Below are 18469 nucleotides of genomic sequence, written 5' to 3'. Positions count from 1 at the left end.
TATTGATGTCACCCCATTAAAAAATAAAATTATAAAAAAAAAAAAAAAAAAAAAAAAAAAAGAATAAGTTTGCTGACCCCTGAAAAACGATAGCATCCTATACTTACTACTTTGCCACTTTCTCTTCACTTAATAATAGCCATACATTAATGGATAGATCAATTTATTTCTTTGGAGTAGTGGAAGAATATTCCAAAGTTTGTTTAAAACAAATTCCATTATTTGCTCAACCAGTCTATTAGCTTGTTTTCTGCTCTTTGCTGCTGGGAAATACAGTGTTTTCATGCATCTGTGTAAGTATATCTTTTGGTACAGTTTTTACAAGTGAAATTATTGAATGAGCTTTATGTGTATTTTTTATTTTTAATAAATATTGCCTAATTGCCAAATGTAAGAAGTTATAAGACAGCACTGATTTTAGAATGGATTCAATTCCGAAGTGAGACCTACTTCTCTTATTCTCCATTTCGTTTAAATAATTCTGGATGGATAAATATAGCCAAATTTTATAAACGAGGTAATAAATGTAATAAAGAAGGTATAACATAGTCTAATCTCTGCAAATATATATATATATAAATTTAAAATAACATTTTCAAAAAAAGTAAAAGAGAGGGAACAATGAAAATAATAAAACATGGCTCTCGGAAGAATTAGGGAAAAATAGAAAACTTTATTTTATGATTCTTCAACAGAAAAATCATTTACATTTTGCCAAAGCTGTTTTATATATTTAGCTAAATAATGGTTTCAAAAATGGGTAAATACGTCTTTAGCTGCAGAATCTCAGAGACAGGCCGTGCTGTTTCCTGGTAGAAGTCAAGCCCGGTAAGAAGCTCCACATCGCGGACTCGGGCAACGTGGGCTTTCAATCTTTCTTCAATCCAAACAGCTTCTGGTTGATATTCCTAAAAAGGGGGGGAAAAAAGACTATTTTCTATGGGGCATGATTTTCATTAATAAAAACATCTTTCATTACTTAGAAGCTGTTCTTTTCTCTGTGATTTTTGTTGTGCTTTTTAAAAATTTTTGTATAACTGATATATACAACATTGTTAGTTTCAGCTGTACAACCTAATAATTCGCTATTTATTCCTGTGGCTTTTACTACCTTACATCTATATTTAATATAGCTAAATTTTGTTGTTTATTAAATATAAAGGAAAACAACAGTACAAAGTATATTATTACAAATATAGACCACCACAAAGTCATCAAGTTTGCCATTTTTATATCCACTTCAGATATAAATTCTTTTATTATTTATTTATTTATTTATTTATTTTGTATTTTTCTGAAGCTGGAAACAGGGAGAGAGTCAGACAGACTCCCGCATGCGCCCAACAGGGATCTACCCGGCAAGCCCACCAGGGGCTAGGCTCTGCCCACCAGGGGGCGATGCTCTGCCCCTCCGGGGCGTCGCTCTGCCGCGACCAGAGCCACTCTAGCGCCTGGGGCAGAGGCCAAGGAGCCATCCCCAGCGCCCCGGCCATCTCTGCTCCAATGGAGCCTTGGCTGCGGAAGGGGAAGAGAGAGACAGAGAGGAAGGAGGGGGGGTGGAGAAGCAAATGGGCGCTTCTCCTATGTGCCCTGGCCAGGAATCGAACCCAGGTCCCCCACACACCAGGCCGACGCTCTACCGCTGAGCCAACCGGCCAGGGTAAATTTTTTTAAATAAAATATTACAAATGAAGTTAAGTTTCCAATGTTCCTCCCAGTGGTAGTCAACCTGGTCCCTACTGCCCACCAGTGGGTGTTCCAGCTTTCACGGTGAGTGGTAGCAGAGCAACCAAAGTATAAATAAAAAGATAGATTTAACTATAGTAAATTGTTTTACAAAGATTGATTCTGCTGCCTGACTAGGCGGTGGCGCAGTGGATAGAGAGTCAGACTGGGATGCGGAGGACCCAGGTTCAAGACCCCAAGGTCGCCAGCTTGAGCACGGGCTCATCCGTTTTGAGCAAAAGCTCACCAGCTTGGACACAAGGTCACTGGCTCGAGCAAGGGGTTACTCGGTCTGCTGTAGCCCCACGGTCAAGGCATATGAGAAAGCAATCAATGAACAACTAAGGTGTCGCAACGAAAAACTGATGATTGATGCTTCTCATCTCTCTCTGTTCCTGTCTGTCTGTCCCTATCTATCCCTCTGACTCTCTGTCTCTGTAAAAAAAAAAATTAAAAAAAAAGATTGATTCTGCCAAACTTAGCGAAAGTCCAACATAAAGTACTTGGTAAGTAATTATTATTATATGTTTAACTTGCTGTAACTCTGCTTTATAAATTTTTAAAGTAAAGTTACTTCCCTACTTTATGAATCACCATTACTGTGGAACCGGTGGGCGGTTAGAAAATTTTACTACTAACAGATACAAAAGTGGGCGGTAGGTATAAAAAGGTTGACTACCCCTGCAGTGCTCATTGTTGCATGCATTGTGAGTCCAGTCTATGTTTTTAAACTTTTACTGCGCATCAATATACAATATCTACTATTGATTTATGAGTTTTCAAATTTACATAAATGGTATTTAAAGTGATATTTGATAATTACTCTTTTAGGCAATATTATGTTTGTAATCTATTCATAGTGATATATCTCAGTCTAATTAATACACCTGTTTTTAGCTGCGTTTTGTGGTAGCACAGTTTATTTTTTATTGCCACACTGATAATATTTTTGGCATTATAAATAATACTAGAATGAATGACTTGGCACATGCCTCCTGTGTTCAAGAACGTGAGTTTCTAGCATAATAAATGAAATTTCTGGGTCAGAGAGTCCATGCAATTTTAACTTTACGAGATATAAACCTAGCACTCCCCAAAGAGTTTATACGAATTTGCATTTCCGTTGGCTGTTTCCCTACAACCTTCCCGAATCATGATGTGAAGTGGTGTTTAATCCCGGCATTATTACAGGTAGGTATCTTTTCAGATTCTTCTTGGCCATTTCATTTTTAACAGGTTTTTTTACTATGTAAAAGTAAGATCAGTAATTTAGATGAAATTCCATATTTATTAATTTTCTAATATTCATACCATACTGGTAATTTTCAGTTAAACTTTTAAAAGTAAGAAAGCTTACAAGTTTGTTTAATTAGATGTGTGTGTTTTAATAACATTTGACTTTAGCACAGTGGTGTACTTGTTTTTTAAATATGCATGCTTAAAACAGGGTATTTGAGCCAGAGGAAGTAAAAGAGGAAATTAATTTTTGTTCTTAACCTTGAAAGCATTTCTCTGTGTGAGATTCATGATGTGAATTAATTTTTTCAAATAAATATGCAATGTACTGATTAAACACATATTTCCAATGGGATTATAATTCATTCTCCCCATCGCCTGCCTTTACTATTTCATGTTTCAGCAGAATTTAATATTTTTATTACGTTTTTCATAAAGTGTTCTCCCACTAGGTTTATAATATTCATCTCTCTGCTAGCTTATTTGGTGTCTATCCAACTAAATGTTTACTGAACACCAGACAGTCTGCCTTCTTTTATATTGAAATTAAATCTTCTTAAAGTACAACAGATAACTATACCCAGGCAGGGGTGACACGCCAGCTCTTTAATACCAGAGAGTTCACCAGCACCAACCAATCCGAGCACGAGTCAGCTACAGTCAGCTGAGTCAGCTACAGTCAGCTCCTGTGGTACCAGTGCCTCCCAACAGAAGTGCAGCTTGCCGGCGTACCAATTTTACAAACTATATTTAAATGTATACTTTTGACTATATATAATCAATTTATATACATTTGATTATATATGTATTAAAACTGTTACACAAATAAAAGTATTTCATACCCTCCAACTAGAACTCACTTGTTCGTTTTGTGAGGCCATTTCAGTTTCGATCTTTTTCTCCTCTAACCTCTTTTTCTCCTTAACCACTTCCGGGCTGGTTACTGCTACTATCACACTGATGAAACTGTTTTGTCAAGGAAGACCTAATTGAGTGGATTTTTTCTTTTTGATATTTCGATTAGTTGATAACCTCAAGCTTCTGAAAGTTTCTCTTTTTATTCTTGTAGTTTTAATGGCTAATTTGCTTGATGGCATCTCCTATTTCTTCAACTGATTCTAATTTTTTCTATTCTGGAAGAATAGATATTTCTCTCAATTTGATCTTAACTCCCATGGCTTAATACCAAATATGTCTCTACAGTTCTGATTTTTCTTCCAAGTTCCATATCCGTATTGTCTCAGATTTGCTGAGTAACTTATAATGATAGTCAATTGGACTTGTGGTAACGTTTTCATTTATTTGATAGGAATCTAATAATACAAAATGGGGAGGGGAGAAAAAGGAGGACAGAAAAGATGGAGGGGACAAGGGAAGAAAGAAAATAAATAAAGCATTATGAATCTAGTTCCCCAGATTGAATGTGAGGTGGAATTATGAATCTATCATTTCTACAACAGGTGTCTGTTCCCTTAATCCTTTGAGAGTGGAAATACTTCCCCAGATTAAGTGATTAGACTGTTTTAAGATGCAGATTTTCTGTACAACGTGCTCTTTAAAGCAAGCCAACTATTTCATTGTGTGCTTATAACACAATCACCTGTTCTAACGCCAGAGTATATATTGGCTGACTTGGACTTAGTAAGGTATAGTTTGTGCACTGTACTTTTGGGGTAATTTATAAATAATTATAGGGGATTTTGCCTGTATACAATTTCACTTTATATTAAAGTTAGAATGTTAACTTCATCATAAGAAGTGACTTCTTTATAATGGCCACAATTTATTGAGAATTCTTAAGTTTTTATACAAAATATCTTATTTAATTCTCACAACTTCATGAAGGTGGTGAATTTTTCCTCATACAAATGAGGAAAATGAGCCTTACCAGGCAGTGGCACAGTAAATAAAGCATCAAAATGGGACGCAGAGGACCCAGGTTCGAAACCCCAAGGTTGCCAGCTTGAAAACGGGTTCATCTGGTTTGAACAAATCTCACCAGCTTGGAACCACGGTTGCTGGCTGAGCAAGGGGTCACTTGATCTGCTGTAGCACCCGGTCAAGGCACATATGAGAAAGCAATCAATGAGAATCTAAGGTGCCACAATGAAGAATTGATGCTTCTCATCTCTCTCCCTTCCTGTCTGTCGGTCCCTACCTGTCCCTCTGTCTCTCTGTCTCTGTAACAAAAAAAACAAAAAAAAAAAAAGAGGAAAATGACATTCAGTTAAATACCCAAAGAGGCTAACTCAATAACTGAATGCAGGATTTCCAACTCTAAAACCCATTCACTTGAGTTCCTTTTTTACTGCTTCTCATATATCCTCCTAGGTATCCAACTAGTTTTCCCAATCTAAAGACAATCAAGAGCAAAATCATCCTTCTCAAAATAATTGTTTGTCTTATATATTTCCTGGCCAATCATGCCTAAATTTTCAGTCAGTTTTGGCTCTCTCACACCTTGCCTTTCCCCCTCCCATATCTAATTGACAGTCATGTCTTATTAAATGTCACAATTTCTGTCATAACAGCTTGGTTTAAGTTTATTTTCTACTCATTATATATATATATATATATATATATCTTATAGATATCTTTACATATTTTATACCCTTATTATTATACTGCAAATTCCTTAAAATTCTGGATAATATCCAATTCATTAGTGAAGATGTCCTCCTACTCAATAGAGATGATGTCCAATAGAGATGATTTTGAGATCATCTCCACTCTGAATGATCAGGGAAGGCTTTATACCATTTGTACATTACCTTGAAGTATAAACGGAATTTTTAGCAGATGGGGGGGTGGCATTCTAGAGGAGAGAAGAGCATGAGCAATGATGTTGAGGTAAGGAAATTCAAGATGGGTTCAAGTAATTGCAAGACTTAGGCTGGTCTAGAAGTTCTCTCATAACTTAGGTCTGCAAGGGAGAACTGAAGGTAAGTGTGTACTGGCCAGGAGATTTGTGTTTGTTTGTTTTTCCTTGTTTATTCAAGGTAGAAAATCAAAGAGTAGGGATAAGAAAATATGTGATAATAAAAAATTAGATTTTAAGTTAGTTGGTAGTGGTGTAGAGGTGAAGGGGAGGAGGGGAGGCAGAAGAAAATGAAGCCCCTTAAGATTCATTTTCCAAAGTTCTGATAAAAGGTGATAAGGGCCTAGACCAAGGTTAGCAGATGGTCTCTTCTTTGCACATTCATTCTAATCAACCCATAATGGCTACCTGGAACCCTTGTGATAAACAACTATCTACTCTTGATTCAGGGTAAAGAGCACCACCTCTTTCTATTGGATGTCTGCCACTGGAGGAGGAAGCGAAGGGTGATGGCTTACCCTCATCTAAACTAAATAAAACTGTGACAAGAAAAATAGAAGAGCTTCGACTAGACAACATCTCCTGATGACATCTTGTTTGGAAACTCTCACTCGAGGACTATGAGTGGCCCACTGTGTGGCCTCTAACCTTTGCCCTTTATCTTTAGTCACTAGAAGACCATTCAAACACTTAAGTTCAAGTCCTATCTTCAAGACCCTGTTAAGATGTCACTTTCTCTGCAAGGAAGTATTTTTCTTTTGAAATCCTATAGCAATTTGGTCTATCCCACTTTGTGCCACTTACCTCTTTTTCTATTTTACTAGGCTTCTGAGTGCTAGACTATGAGCCCTTTTTGATAGAATTTACATCTAATGCATGTGTGTCTCCCATAGTACATAATATAGCGAAGTCAGTTATATGGTGAACACCTGAAAAAACAGAGATGAATCCCAGTCTGGTCTAGAACCTAAGCTTTAATTTCCAGTCTTTTATAATCTATGGAATTTTCCATGTGAATGTCCATTTCTACAAACTTGACATGCCTGAACTTAATTATTTGACCTACCTGTCCAAATAGTTTTCATTCCTAACTTCCCTCGTTCTTTTTTCTAATTATCTACATTTAAAATCTCTGATTCATCTTTAAGTCTTCCTTTGCTTTTGGCTCTTATATCCAATGAATTACCAAATCCTTTCCACTCTTTGCCCCCTTCTTGGAAGATTCTTCTTAATCTTCTCAATCAGTTCAAATGCTGCCCTCCTTCAGGGGCCAGCCCTACCTACTTCCACCACATTTTATGTAAACTTTATCAATTATTCCAGCCAAACATGTTTTCAATTTGAAACATTAGATTGTTATTTGTCAATGAATCCTAACTTTGTGACATCTCTTACTTTTTTTAAAAATTATATGTTAAGGACTTTTATTTATTCAGTTTTCAGAGAGGAGAGAGAGAGAGAAAAGGGGGGGGTGGGAGCAGGAAGCATCAACTCCCATATGTGCCTTAACCAGGCTAGGCCCAGGGTTTCGAAGCGGTGACCTCAGAGTTCCAGGTCAACGCTTTATCCACTACGCCACCACAGGTCAGGCTTACTTTTTAATTTGATAAAGACTTCTCATATTACAGACTGACCCATGTATGTGTCTGTTTTATTTATCTTTATTTATATTTCATTTATGTATCTCATTTATATATCGAAGTTATATATGAACTCCTTGAGACTTGAGACATTGTTTTCCTCCTTGTGCAGTCTAAAAAACTTCTACTACAATACTGTGCACTTAGTAGGTGCTCAGTATATTTGAGTAACTTCAGTAAAACACAATTATCAGGATACATATTCTTTTCTAAAAAGAACATATATGCAAGTTGAAGTAACTATTTACATAAAATTTGCCTTGATCCAAAATAATTTTGAGGTAAATTAATACATGATGTTAGAAAAGAAATGTTACTTGAACTAATTTATTTTGTAGGTTTATATATATGTATATTTAATTTCAGACCTCATCTTTCAAGTTGGTGAAGTTTTTGTATTTACATATTCATTCAAGAAACATTCATCTCTGCTTGGCCTGTGAAGGTAGTGAGTATCGTTGGCCTGGAAAGCTGAGGGGGCCGATTTGAAACCCCGGCCTTGCCAGTACAAGGCACGTAGGACAAGTAAACAATGAACAACTTAAATGAAGTAACTATGAGTTGATACTTCTTTCTCCCCCCCACCCTCTCCTCTCTCTGTAAAATCAATAAATAAAATCTTAATAATATACATTAATTTAGTGTCAACTTTGAGACAGAACCTTAAAGTTTGTGTTCAGAATCAAAATATTAATAAGATCTCACCCCTTCTCTTATTAGTAAATGTGAATAAAATGCATAAATAAAATACATAAGATATGCATATACAAATACGTGTTCATGTAAGCACATACATATTTAAATTGATTCTAATTACATAAAGATCAATAGTCTAAGAAAAAGTTTTTAGGTGAGGTTATTTTTAGTACAACTCTACCCAAGAAAAACCTGAAAAATCTACCTATTGTAGTCAGAGTCAGTTTTCTGAGATCCCGGATGAGCTCCTGACTAATCACTTTCTTAGGTCCCAAGGACTCAGTGGGGCATACTCACAGGGCAGCTCTCCACGTTGGTGGGCCGGTGAGGGATGATAAACGGTAGGACATCCAGCCCCCTAGGGCAGGTGGCAGGGCTGTAGCTCTTATTTTTACAGCTCGTCAGCACCACAAAGTAGTGCGTTGGGATGGGAACACTGTTGTTGACTAAGTATCTAAAAACATAATTGAAAAGATTTGACGTTATTATACATTTACTTCTAAAGATGATAAATATCAGTATATATTGTTAAAGAAAGGCAAAAGTAAAAATATAATAAAACAAAGTATATGAATAAAAAGTACAAAAAAATGTATCATATAGTTTTAGACATCAATCAGCCAGAAAAGAGATGTATGTAAGTCAAAGCTTGGTTATTTTAACATTATGGGGAAATATTAGAATACAAAGAAAAGCAGAGCATGATATTACATCACCTGTGTTTCTTAGTTTCGTTGACTTTATGCCTCTTAGAGACCTTCTCTAAGAGCAGAAGCTGAAGAAGTCCAGATTTGAACTCTGGCTGTGCATTCCTACTGGGTGTTAGGATGCGTTCTGATTCTCTAACATTCTGTGACTTACTAAGTTTCTTAAACTTTGATGTGGAGGTGATCCTATGTAACAACTTCACACTGTAGGCATGGGGATAAATCCATGCAACTGGCATGACAGTCTTTTCATTTCAAATAACAAACACGGAAGTGCTTTTGAAAGTTTTAATTGCAAAAGAAAGTTAAGCTATTAGTATGAGTCCTCTGAAAGGAATATGAGCTGATGAACTGTGACTTAGAGTTTCTACGTGGACTCAGCACTAGACTGTCTGGCTTTGTATTCTGGCTTTACCACTTACTAGTTGTGGAATGTAGGCAAGTTCTTTCATCTCTCTGTGCTTCAGTTTCCTCATTTCTAAACGGGGGCTAATGGAATCTAACATAAAGACATTTTGTGGATTAAATGAAATATATGAAAGTGCTTGGAAAAGTACCTAGCAAGTAGTAAAGTGCTAACAAAATGTTTGTTACAATTATTCAATTGTGAAATATAGGCTAAATAAACACTGAAATAAGGCCAAGGCAAACAAAACAGAACAGAGCCCAGCACATCGTAGTCATATATGTTACTTTATCAGAAGGTATAGGCAGAAATCATTGCTTTACTCATGTAATCTAGAGTTAGATGATATGATTGGGTAGTTTGGCCATTTATACATTTTGATAATAAAGAGAAATAATGGATAAAACATCTATATCTTTCTATTCTTGTGCGCTGCATTCAATGGTGATTCTTAGCAAACTGTTACAACCAAATTTTTAGTACAGAAATGTACAGTTAGGTAGGACTAGTTTTCTACATGAAGCCTGGACCTTCTCCTGGGAGATACTTTTATAAATTAGCCACTATGATGAATTGTCAGTACTTGTTTTTTTCTTTTTAATTTATTGCTGGACTGGTTCTATATTTATCAATAGTACAGTGTTTCCCCATTTCCTTAACCTTTACAAAAATCACATTTTTCCTTTGCTCATTAGTTTAGAAATTTCCCAACTATAAATTTTACTAAATTTTTCCTAGACATCATCATTTCTTTGCCCATTAGTTTAAATTTTTGCCAAATAAATTTTTTTCCTAAATATTTAGGTAGATTACTTAAAAACAGTCAATAATGACATCTTTATGTAAATATACTATGTAATATTTAGAATACTGAGCCTTATTTGAAACATTGACGCTTTCCCTCATAGTACCCAATGAGTAAACCAAAAAGTCTATTTGGCTTCAAATTACTTACTCTGTAATTTCACTTGGATCATCAAAATGGCCATCATAATTATAATCAAATACTGGTCCACTAACGACATTTACTCCATTTCTTTCCATGGCATGTTTTACTAGAAGAACACTGTGGAAGTAATCCCATATTTCTAAAAAAAGAAGAATAAGGTGTTAAAAATATCTATCTGTATAAAACATAGAAATATTTTTATTATACACAAGTATATTTAATATCATCAAATGTTACTTCAATAATTATTAGTGGTGATTGGGTAATTCTTCAAAATAGTTCATGAAACAAAAATAACCACATTGATAATAGCTTTTTGTTGTGAATGTAGTGCAGTCTTGAAATTAAAATGAAATATGTCTCCAAATACTGTATCTCCTTAGGACTGAGTTGCTTTGGAGAGATTGAGTATTAAACAATGGTCAGAACACATATCCTGCCTTATTATTATTATTATTTTTTTGTATTTTTCCGAAGCCAGAAATGGGAGGCAGTCAGACAAACTCCCGCATGCGCCCGACCGGGATCCACCTGGCACGCCCACCAGGGGGCGATGCTCTGCCCATCCGGGGCGTCGCTCTGTTGCGACCAGAGCCATTCTAGTGCCTGAGGCAGAGGCCACAGAGCTATCCTCAGTGCCTGGACCAACTTTGCTCCAATGGTGCCTCGGCTGCAGAAGGGGAACATATCCTGCCTTATGCCTGTAGGGATAAACATCTTTTATTTTCTTATGGTGAGTGTCAGTAAAATTTTGTTTTGTGAATAGGTCTTTACAGTTAAATTAAGTAAATTAAGAAGAAATTATCTTAGAGATCCTTCTTATTCCTATATTTAAGATATTAAAACAAGATGATTCAATATCAGGAACAAACTGCAATAAAAGATGTGTTTAATTTGTGAGTGTATAGAGTCCTGTAGGTATTTGTAAATTAATAATCTAAGTATATACTTACTTTTGAATGCTTCATACATAGGGACCAAATTACTTGTAATTAAAGCATCATATTGACTATCAGAAGTTCTGTTGTTTGCTGCAAAACAAATAAACTTTATTAAATCTAGCTATGAGAAAATATGACATACGATATAACAGGTAAATAAATCACTATTGCATGCTAATGTAAATGAACAATACTAATAAAAATACTAAGAGCTCTCCAATAGGGGCCATTGATAATGCAGGCAGTTTTATGCACTTGACACATGTAGTGGATTAAATAGTGACCCCCAAAAAGGTATGTCCAAGTCCTAACCTTCCTATACTTCTAAATGTGATAGGTAGGAAAACAGGATCTTTGTAGACATGATTAAGTTAAGGGTCTCAAGGTGAGATTATCCTGGATTTAGGGTGGGCTCTCAGTCCAATGACTGGTATTCTTATGAAGAGAGGAAGCTTGAGAGACTCAGGAGAGAAGACCATGTGAAGCTGAGGCAGAGAGCAGAGTGATGTCACTACAAGCCAAGCAACACCTGGAGCCTCCCAGAGCTTGGAAAAAGGTAAAGAAGAATTCTCCTTATGTCCTCTTCTTCAGAGGGAGCATAACCCTGCTGACACCTTGATTTCAGACTTCTGGCCCCAGATCTGCAACAGCATGTATTTATATTTCTGTTGTTTTTAGATTACCAAGACTGTGACACCAGCTCTAAGAAACAACTCTAATACCTATGTGAATGCAGAGTTATGGAATAATAATAATAATATCACATAATAATGTGATTCTAAAACACTCTTCTAAAATAAAATTTTCTTAAGAAAATCAGTTTTAACCCAATGAAGACTGCTGATGATGCTACAAATGGTTGGCTCTGAGGACACCTGGCTGTGCGGCCCAGCAGAGTGCATGCTGGGCGTGTGTGCTTGGAACCCAGCTCCACTGCCTGCCAGCTGAGCCCCTCAGGCAAAGCCCTATGTCCCTCTGGGCTTCCTCGGTCTCATGACGTCTATTTCACCGAAGTTTTGTGAGGATTAAAAAAGCTGCAAGCCTGTAAATATGTATCATAATACTTTTTATATTCAAACTACCCTCAAGTATATTAACTAAAATTTAAATGAAAGACCAATGGGTGGATACCAACAGGCAAGGAAAGTATAAGTTGTTGGTTTTTAACTTAAGATTTCACATGCTGTTCATGGTCCTCAGATCCCCTGTAAATCTTTTCTACTTTTTGAACTAAGTCCTGAAAGTTGAGAGGTTAATATAACATTACCCACTTTTTAGAGAGAAACAAGAATTAGTTTCTTATGAATTTTTTAACAGAATTTATAGTAGACTTAGAAGTATCATCTTATCGTTGATATTTTTTAGACAAGCTGTTAGTTATAACTTCATTCCTATGTTGAGACAACCCATTTATGTGTTCCACCCAACATTCCATAGCTTAATAGATACAATTTTATATGCCAATTTACATTTTTTTATTAACAAGTTGTTGCAAGTATTTAAGGTTTATCCTAGGGTTTGCATAAGTTTCATAGCTCTAATTGTCTCTAGATATTTTAATAAGATATATCAATGTATTTATCCGAATTCTGTTAAAGTTTACATTGTAATGCTACTTGCTGTCATTAAGCCTTTTGCTCCTAACTATAAATCTCAGTCTTTTTTTCCTATTGATTTGAGAGGGAGAAGAAGGAGAGAGGAAGGGAAAGAGAGAAATAGAGAGAAAGGAAAAAACAGAGAGAGAAAGAAACATCAACTCATTGTTTCACCTAGTTTTTCCATTTGGTTGTTCACTCATTGATTGCTTCTGCCTGTGCCCTGACAAGGGATCGAATCTCACAACCTCAGTGTCTGCACAAGGCTCTATCCACTGAGAACCTGGCGAGGGCAAATCTCAGAATCTTTAAATTACAAATTTATGAGTTGACCTATTTGGTCATGGCTTCCAGAAAAATGAAGCCAAATATCAGGAGTAAACCCATTCCCAGAAACTGAAATTGTTGAACATCTCATAGGCGAGTTCATGAAAATGACATTTCCTGCTGAGCAAAAGAAGAGAGATGAATTTTACAAAAATCACACTGGCTTTTGCACGTTTTCAAGAGAGAAACTTTCTGAAAAACAAAAACCTTAAAAGTTCCTTCGGCTGCTCAATCGATAGTTTCAAACTGCTGGCTACACAGCGTGAGCGAGAGGCCTGAACTTCGGCCGAATTTCTCGCCACGGGCGCAGCTGCATTCTCCACGCAGTCCTCAGCTTGGTTGGGCAGCGGCCAGAAAAAATGTTGTTTTAGACGCTTGTGTCCCTCTCCAACGAATCATCGGTTTTAAAATTAAACTTAAACCTGCCGAACTTTCAGAACATCTGGACCAGATTAGAGCTGATGTGTGGTTCCCGCTGCAAAATTTATTAGTCTTTATTATAGCTGCTGCACTGCTCCGGGCCAGCCCACAACCACTGGAAGCCTCCTGGGCAGCTCCTTTAGCCCAAGCAGATGGTTTCGCTGGCGAGTATATGTTTAAGGCACATGCCCACATCCAGCTGATGAGAGCTTTCTAAGTTGCTGCTCTAAAATGAGTTATACGAACCAGGAGGATAGAGGAAGCCGTGGGTGATATTCTTGTGTGGTAAATAGAAGGAACATTTTTGGCTCTCAGAAGGAGCAACCCTGACATCAGCCCGCAGACAGTCTGGGACAGTGGGAGGAAGAGGCGATGTGTCTCCCTGTTGAAAGAGAGAAAAAGAAAAAAAAACTTACGCCCACAGCTGTGGCTCACCCATCACCTTATATGGTTTGTAACTTCCCTAGAATGTTTTTCATTTAACCTTTTCCTATTTTCTTAGTGAATCAGGTCTACGCAAGCAGTGAGAATGGATGTTTTCAGTAATGTTGTTTTCTGTGGTTCCCTGCTGGTTAGGGACACCAGGCAGCAAGTCAAATGCACCTTGGGAAGGAATATTTGCAGTATGAAACCTGAATTGAGGGCAGAACAGTAATGGGAGCTACTGCTAAAAACCAAAATCCTTCTCAGGATCTAACGTAAGGTACAGGTATATGTTGCACTTGCAAATAAAAATTGAAAATAAAATATAAACTTAAAAAATTCATTTTGAACTAGGAATATTATTCTTCAGTTGGGTAAGAAGTTCTGATGAACCTAATTTTAATTCAGAGAAACTGTAAGTTGTCTAAACTTACCTGCCCTGGGATTTCAATACATTTGTACCTATGTTTTATTCATTATGAAATGAAGAAATTTAAAAAATTTTATAACTTTTATTTATAAGCTAATACCATCATTTATTCACTAGTAAGCATCCTATAAATGTGCTGTCTAATTCTAATATTTAAAGTAATATAATATTAAATTTATCGTCATATTTTGATTATCATATAATCATAAGTAAACAATTTACTACTCATTTTTTTTCAGATATTTTGATTTATATGCCCTCAACTGTTACAACATATATATTTAACAAATTTTATAATTAACAAAAAAAAGAATATTAAATGATGACATCCTACCTCTATTTACTACATTGTGCCATAAGTGAAAATTAGGTATGGTGTCTAAAATGTGTGTATTAATCATTTTTTCAAACCTTCATATTAAATACCTTAAATTTACACAATGTTATAAGGCAATTATCTCTCAATAAAGCGGGGAGGAAATAAATACATAATATAAGGTCAATTCACAAAGGAAAAAACAATGTACACTGTGTGCTATATTCAGAGAACCCCACAGAATAGGTCAGAGATGAAGGGAAGGGGAGCCAGGGAATGCCAGGCGGAATAGATCCCCTAACACAGAGGTCCCCAACCCCTGGGCCTCGAACTGGTACCGGTCCGCAGGCCATATGGTAACGGTCCGCAGAGAAAGAATAAATAACTTACATTATTTCCATTTTATTTATATTTAAGTCTGAACGATGTTTTATTTTTAAAAAATGACCAGATTCCCTCTGTTACATCCATCTAAGACTCACTCTTGACGCTTGTCTCAGTCATGTGATACATTTATCCGTCCCACCATAAGGCCGGTCCGTGAAAATATTTTCTGACATTAAACTGGTCCGTGGCCCAAAAAAGGTTGGGGATCACTGCCCTAACATACTGCAACAGTGCATCTTGAAAACACTACAATGCAGCTGAGTAGACCTCTCACCTTGATTGAACCATTTATCTCTGCTCCTTTCTGAAATCCTGTTAAAAAGACAGTAATGCTAAAGATATATAAGGGATGATAAGAAACTTTTGGAAGTCCAAGTCAGGGAAACATATTTGTTTACAGTTGTAACCTGACTTAGGAGACTAGCAAACACAACGACGGGTCTCTGGTTGAGGAAAGCACAAAGAAGCACATTTCTAGTGCAGAATCCCAAGGCCAGACTTGGCATCTCTCAAAGACAGGAGGCTGTGTAAGGGCTGGAAAGAAGAGGCTGGATTGAAAATGTAAAGCAATCTAAACAGAATCTTCACTCGCTGGTGAGGTTGAACCAGAGGGATGATCAGACTGAAGGACGCAAGACACCCTTGATAACAGGTGCACTATATGGAAAGCAATGGAATTAAATAAAAATCTACACACTGAATGGTAAGATTCCCTGGTCTCATTGTTCCCATGTAGGCTGCCATTCTTATACTGTGGGTTAGAGAAAAAGTGTCCCTTTTTGGAAAATAAACCAGCCTGAAAGGAAAACTAGCTACTTACAATAGCGGGGGGGAGTCCCCAACATAAGTTCTGGTTCTTATCCTGACCAACCTACAGCAAAGCTTATCAGCTAGCAAACCCCAGACATGCAGATTAGTGCCTCGCCATTAAATTATGAGCTAACAGCCACAGACCACCAGACATTTTGTGGGGGTGGGCAGAGTAACCAACAAGAAAAAGAAACAACACAGAAAGCAGAGAAAAGCTCACTTTCAGAGAGATGGGAGTATTTATAGCATCCACACAGAAGGAAAGAAAACAATAGAAACGGAAAGAGATAACAAAATGAGCTCTTGAGATTTAAACTGTAACAGCAGGAATAAAATATTCAATAAGATCTATAAGATAAAGTTGCAGCTGTCTCTCAAAAAGTCGAATGAAAGATGAGAGACAGAAAAATGTAAGGAACATATAAAAACATTAGAGGATCAGTCTAGGAAGCCTAATGTCCTATTCATTTTGAAAAAAAAAGAATTATTTCTAAAATTCTAAAGCTAAACCATCAATTAAGCATATAGGTAGAACTTTTTGAGACACACAACATCTTAGAAGTGTGTCATTTTTCTTTTTTTCAAGAAGCTTCTTAGTGACATAATCCACTAAAACAAGAAGGAAATCAAGAAGTATGAAGATATCTGTATTAGGAGCAGTGGATTAGTGCTCACTTTTTATTTCACTCTCCTGGTGGCAGACACCAGAAAGCTAAAAACACTGGTTTATATTCTTTCAAAAAATATATTATCGCAAACAATTTGGCATGATTAAGTTTCTTCCATTGGCATAAATGGAAGAAACTTACATACATCCACATAAAGATGTAAAATGAGAGGACCAAGACTATTGATTGCTGACTGAGTCCCATCCAGATTATTGTGAGCTGGTGTTTCCTACCACACATCTTTATCATTTTACGCAAACACATCACATGTTTAGTGAGTTTTACTTGAAGAGATGTATAATACATACATGTAGCTATAGATACATTTTCCACAATGTATGGAAAACGAAAAGGCTGTATTCAACAGTTAAAATGATAAAAATGTTAAGGAAGGAAGTTTATTATAATTTTGAATATGACTGCACTGGTAAAATTTGGGCTCCAACAATTAGTTGGGGAAAAAAATGTTTACTATTTTCTCAAAGTGGCATAGACTTTAAATTGGGGAAATGGACCAGGATGGTATTAACCAGAAAGCACTATAGAAGGTTATGTGCTTCATGCTAACTGAAAACCTTGTTACTTACATACCAAACTTGAATCCCTAAATATAATAAGTGCATCAAGACTATGGATGATAGCATGTGAACTTTACAAAGGTACGATTATTTACTAGGCAACCCTTACGGGAAGTAGGGTCACATCATTTCTGAGTCTTGGATTACCCATGCCCTCCTCCCACTTAAACAACCCTAATCTTGCCATCTTTTCAGAATCTCTTAAAGTTTTTTAAACCAAGGGATAGAAAGTTAAGAAGACAATAAATAGACATTAAAAACGGGTAAAATCTGAACTCTCTAACTCTCAAAATTCTTTATTTATTTATTTATTTATTTATTTATTTTTATTTTTCTGAAGTTGGAAACGGGGAGGCAGTCAGACAGACTCCCACATGTGCCTGACCGGGATCCACCCGGCATGCCCACCAGGAGACGATGCTCTGCCCATCTGGGGCGTTGCTCTGTTGCAACCAGAGCCATTCTAGTGCCTGAGGCAGAGGCCATAGAGCCATCCTCAGCACCCGGGCAAACTTTGCTCCAATGGAGCCTTGGCTGCGGGAGGGGAAGAGAGAGACAGAGAAGAAGGAGAGGAGGAGGGGTGGAGAAGCAGATGGGCGCTTCTCCTGTGTGCCCTGGCCGGAAATCAAACCCGGGACTCCTGCACGCCAGGCCGACGCTCTACCACTGAGCCAACCGGCCAGGGCCTCAAAATTCTTTAAGAGAAGTAGATAATGAGCACAGACAGAATGTGAGAATGCTCACATTTCTAGTCTGGCATGAAAATGAAATAGAACTTGAATAGGGGAAAAATTTATTTCCAATGAAGTTATAGACCCTCTTTCCTTGCAGACTGCATGTAAAAGCTAAAAGTTATTGAAGATTAGATAGTTATAATCCTGCCTTATGGTAGAATAATAAAATGATATACATTTTTAGTTATTTTTCTGATCATGTGATGTGATTTTTCTACAGGGAAAAATATTTCTTATAGGTAAAAATAAAAACATTTACAATACACAATAATGTCCCAAGTTTTTAAAGACTCACCAAATATAATTAGGTTATAACTAATAATATTTGTAAATATTTTATTTATTCATTTTTAGGAAGGGAGAGAAAGAGAGAGAGAAGTGGGGAGGAGCAGGAAGCATCAACTCCCATATGTGCCTTGACCAGGGAAGCTTAGGGCTTCAAACTGGCAACCTCAGCGTTCCAGGTCGATACTCTATCCACTGCGCCAGCAGAACTGATAATATTCATGCTAACAAGCTTTAGAAACAAAAATCACTTTTAAAAAATTCAATGAAGATGTGGTACATATATACAATACAACAAAATACTACTCAGCCATAAGAAATGATGACATATTACCATTCACAACAACATATATGGACCCTGAGAACATTATACTAAGT

General features: G+C 36.6%; 1 protein-coding gene across 1 annotated transcript in view; it reads right to left on the bottom strand.

The window, feature by feature from the left end:
- Nucleotides 1-653: 653 nt before the first annotated feature.
- The window catches only part of ENPP3 (ectonucleotide pyrophosphatase/phosphodiesterase 3), a 77952-nt gene continuing 60136 nt past the window's right edge, over nt 654-18469 (bottom strand). Inside the window, exons 21-25 of the mRNA XM_066248306.1 lie at nt 13707-13842; nt 11131-11208; nt 10184-10316; nt 8413-8569; nt 654-908 (exon numbers count right to left, since the gene is read on the bottom strand). Coding sequence (XP_066104403.1) covers nt 738-908; nt 8413-8569; nt 10184-10316; nt 11131-11208; nt 13707-13842 — 675 coding nt within the window. The 3' untranslated portion in view covers nt 654-737. The remainder of the gene's footprint in view (nt 909-8412; nt 8570-10183; nt 10317-11130; nt 11209-13706; nt 13843-18469) is intronic.

Source organism: Saccopteryx bilineata, chromosome 12 (genome assembly GCF_036850765.1).
Source record: "Saccopteryx bilineata isolate mSacBil1 chromosome 12, mSacBil1_pri_phased_curated, whole genome shotgun sequence".
NCBI lineage: Eukaryota > Metazoa > Chordata > Mammalia > Chiroptera > Emballonuridae > Saccopteryx > Saccopteryx bilineata.
Note: the sequence above shows the minus strand (reverse complement) of the source record. Positions and strands in the feature narration are given on the sequence as shown.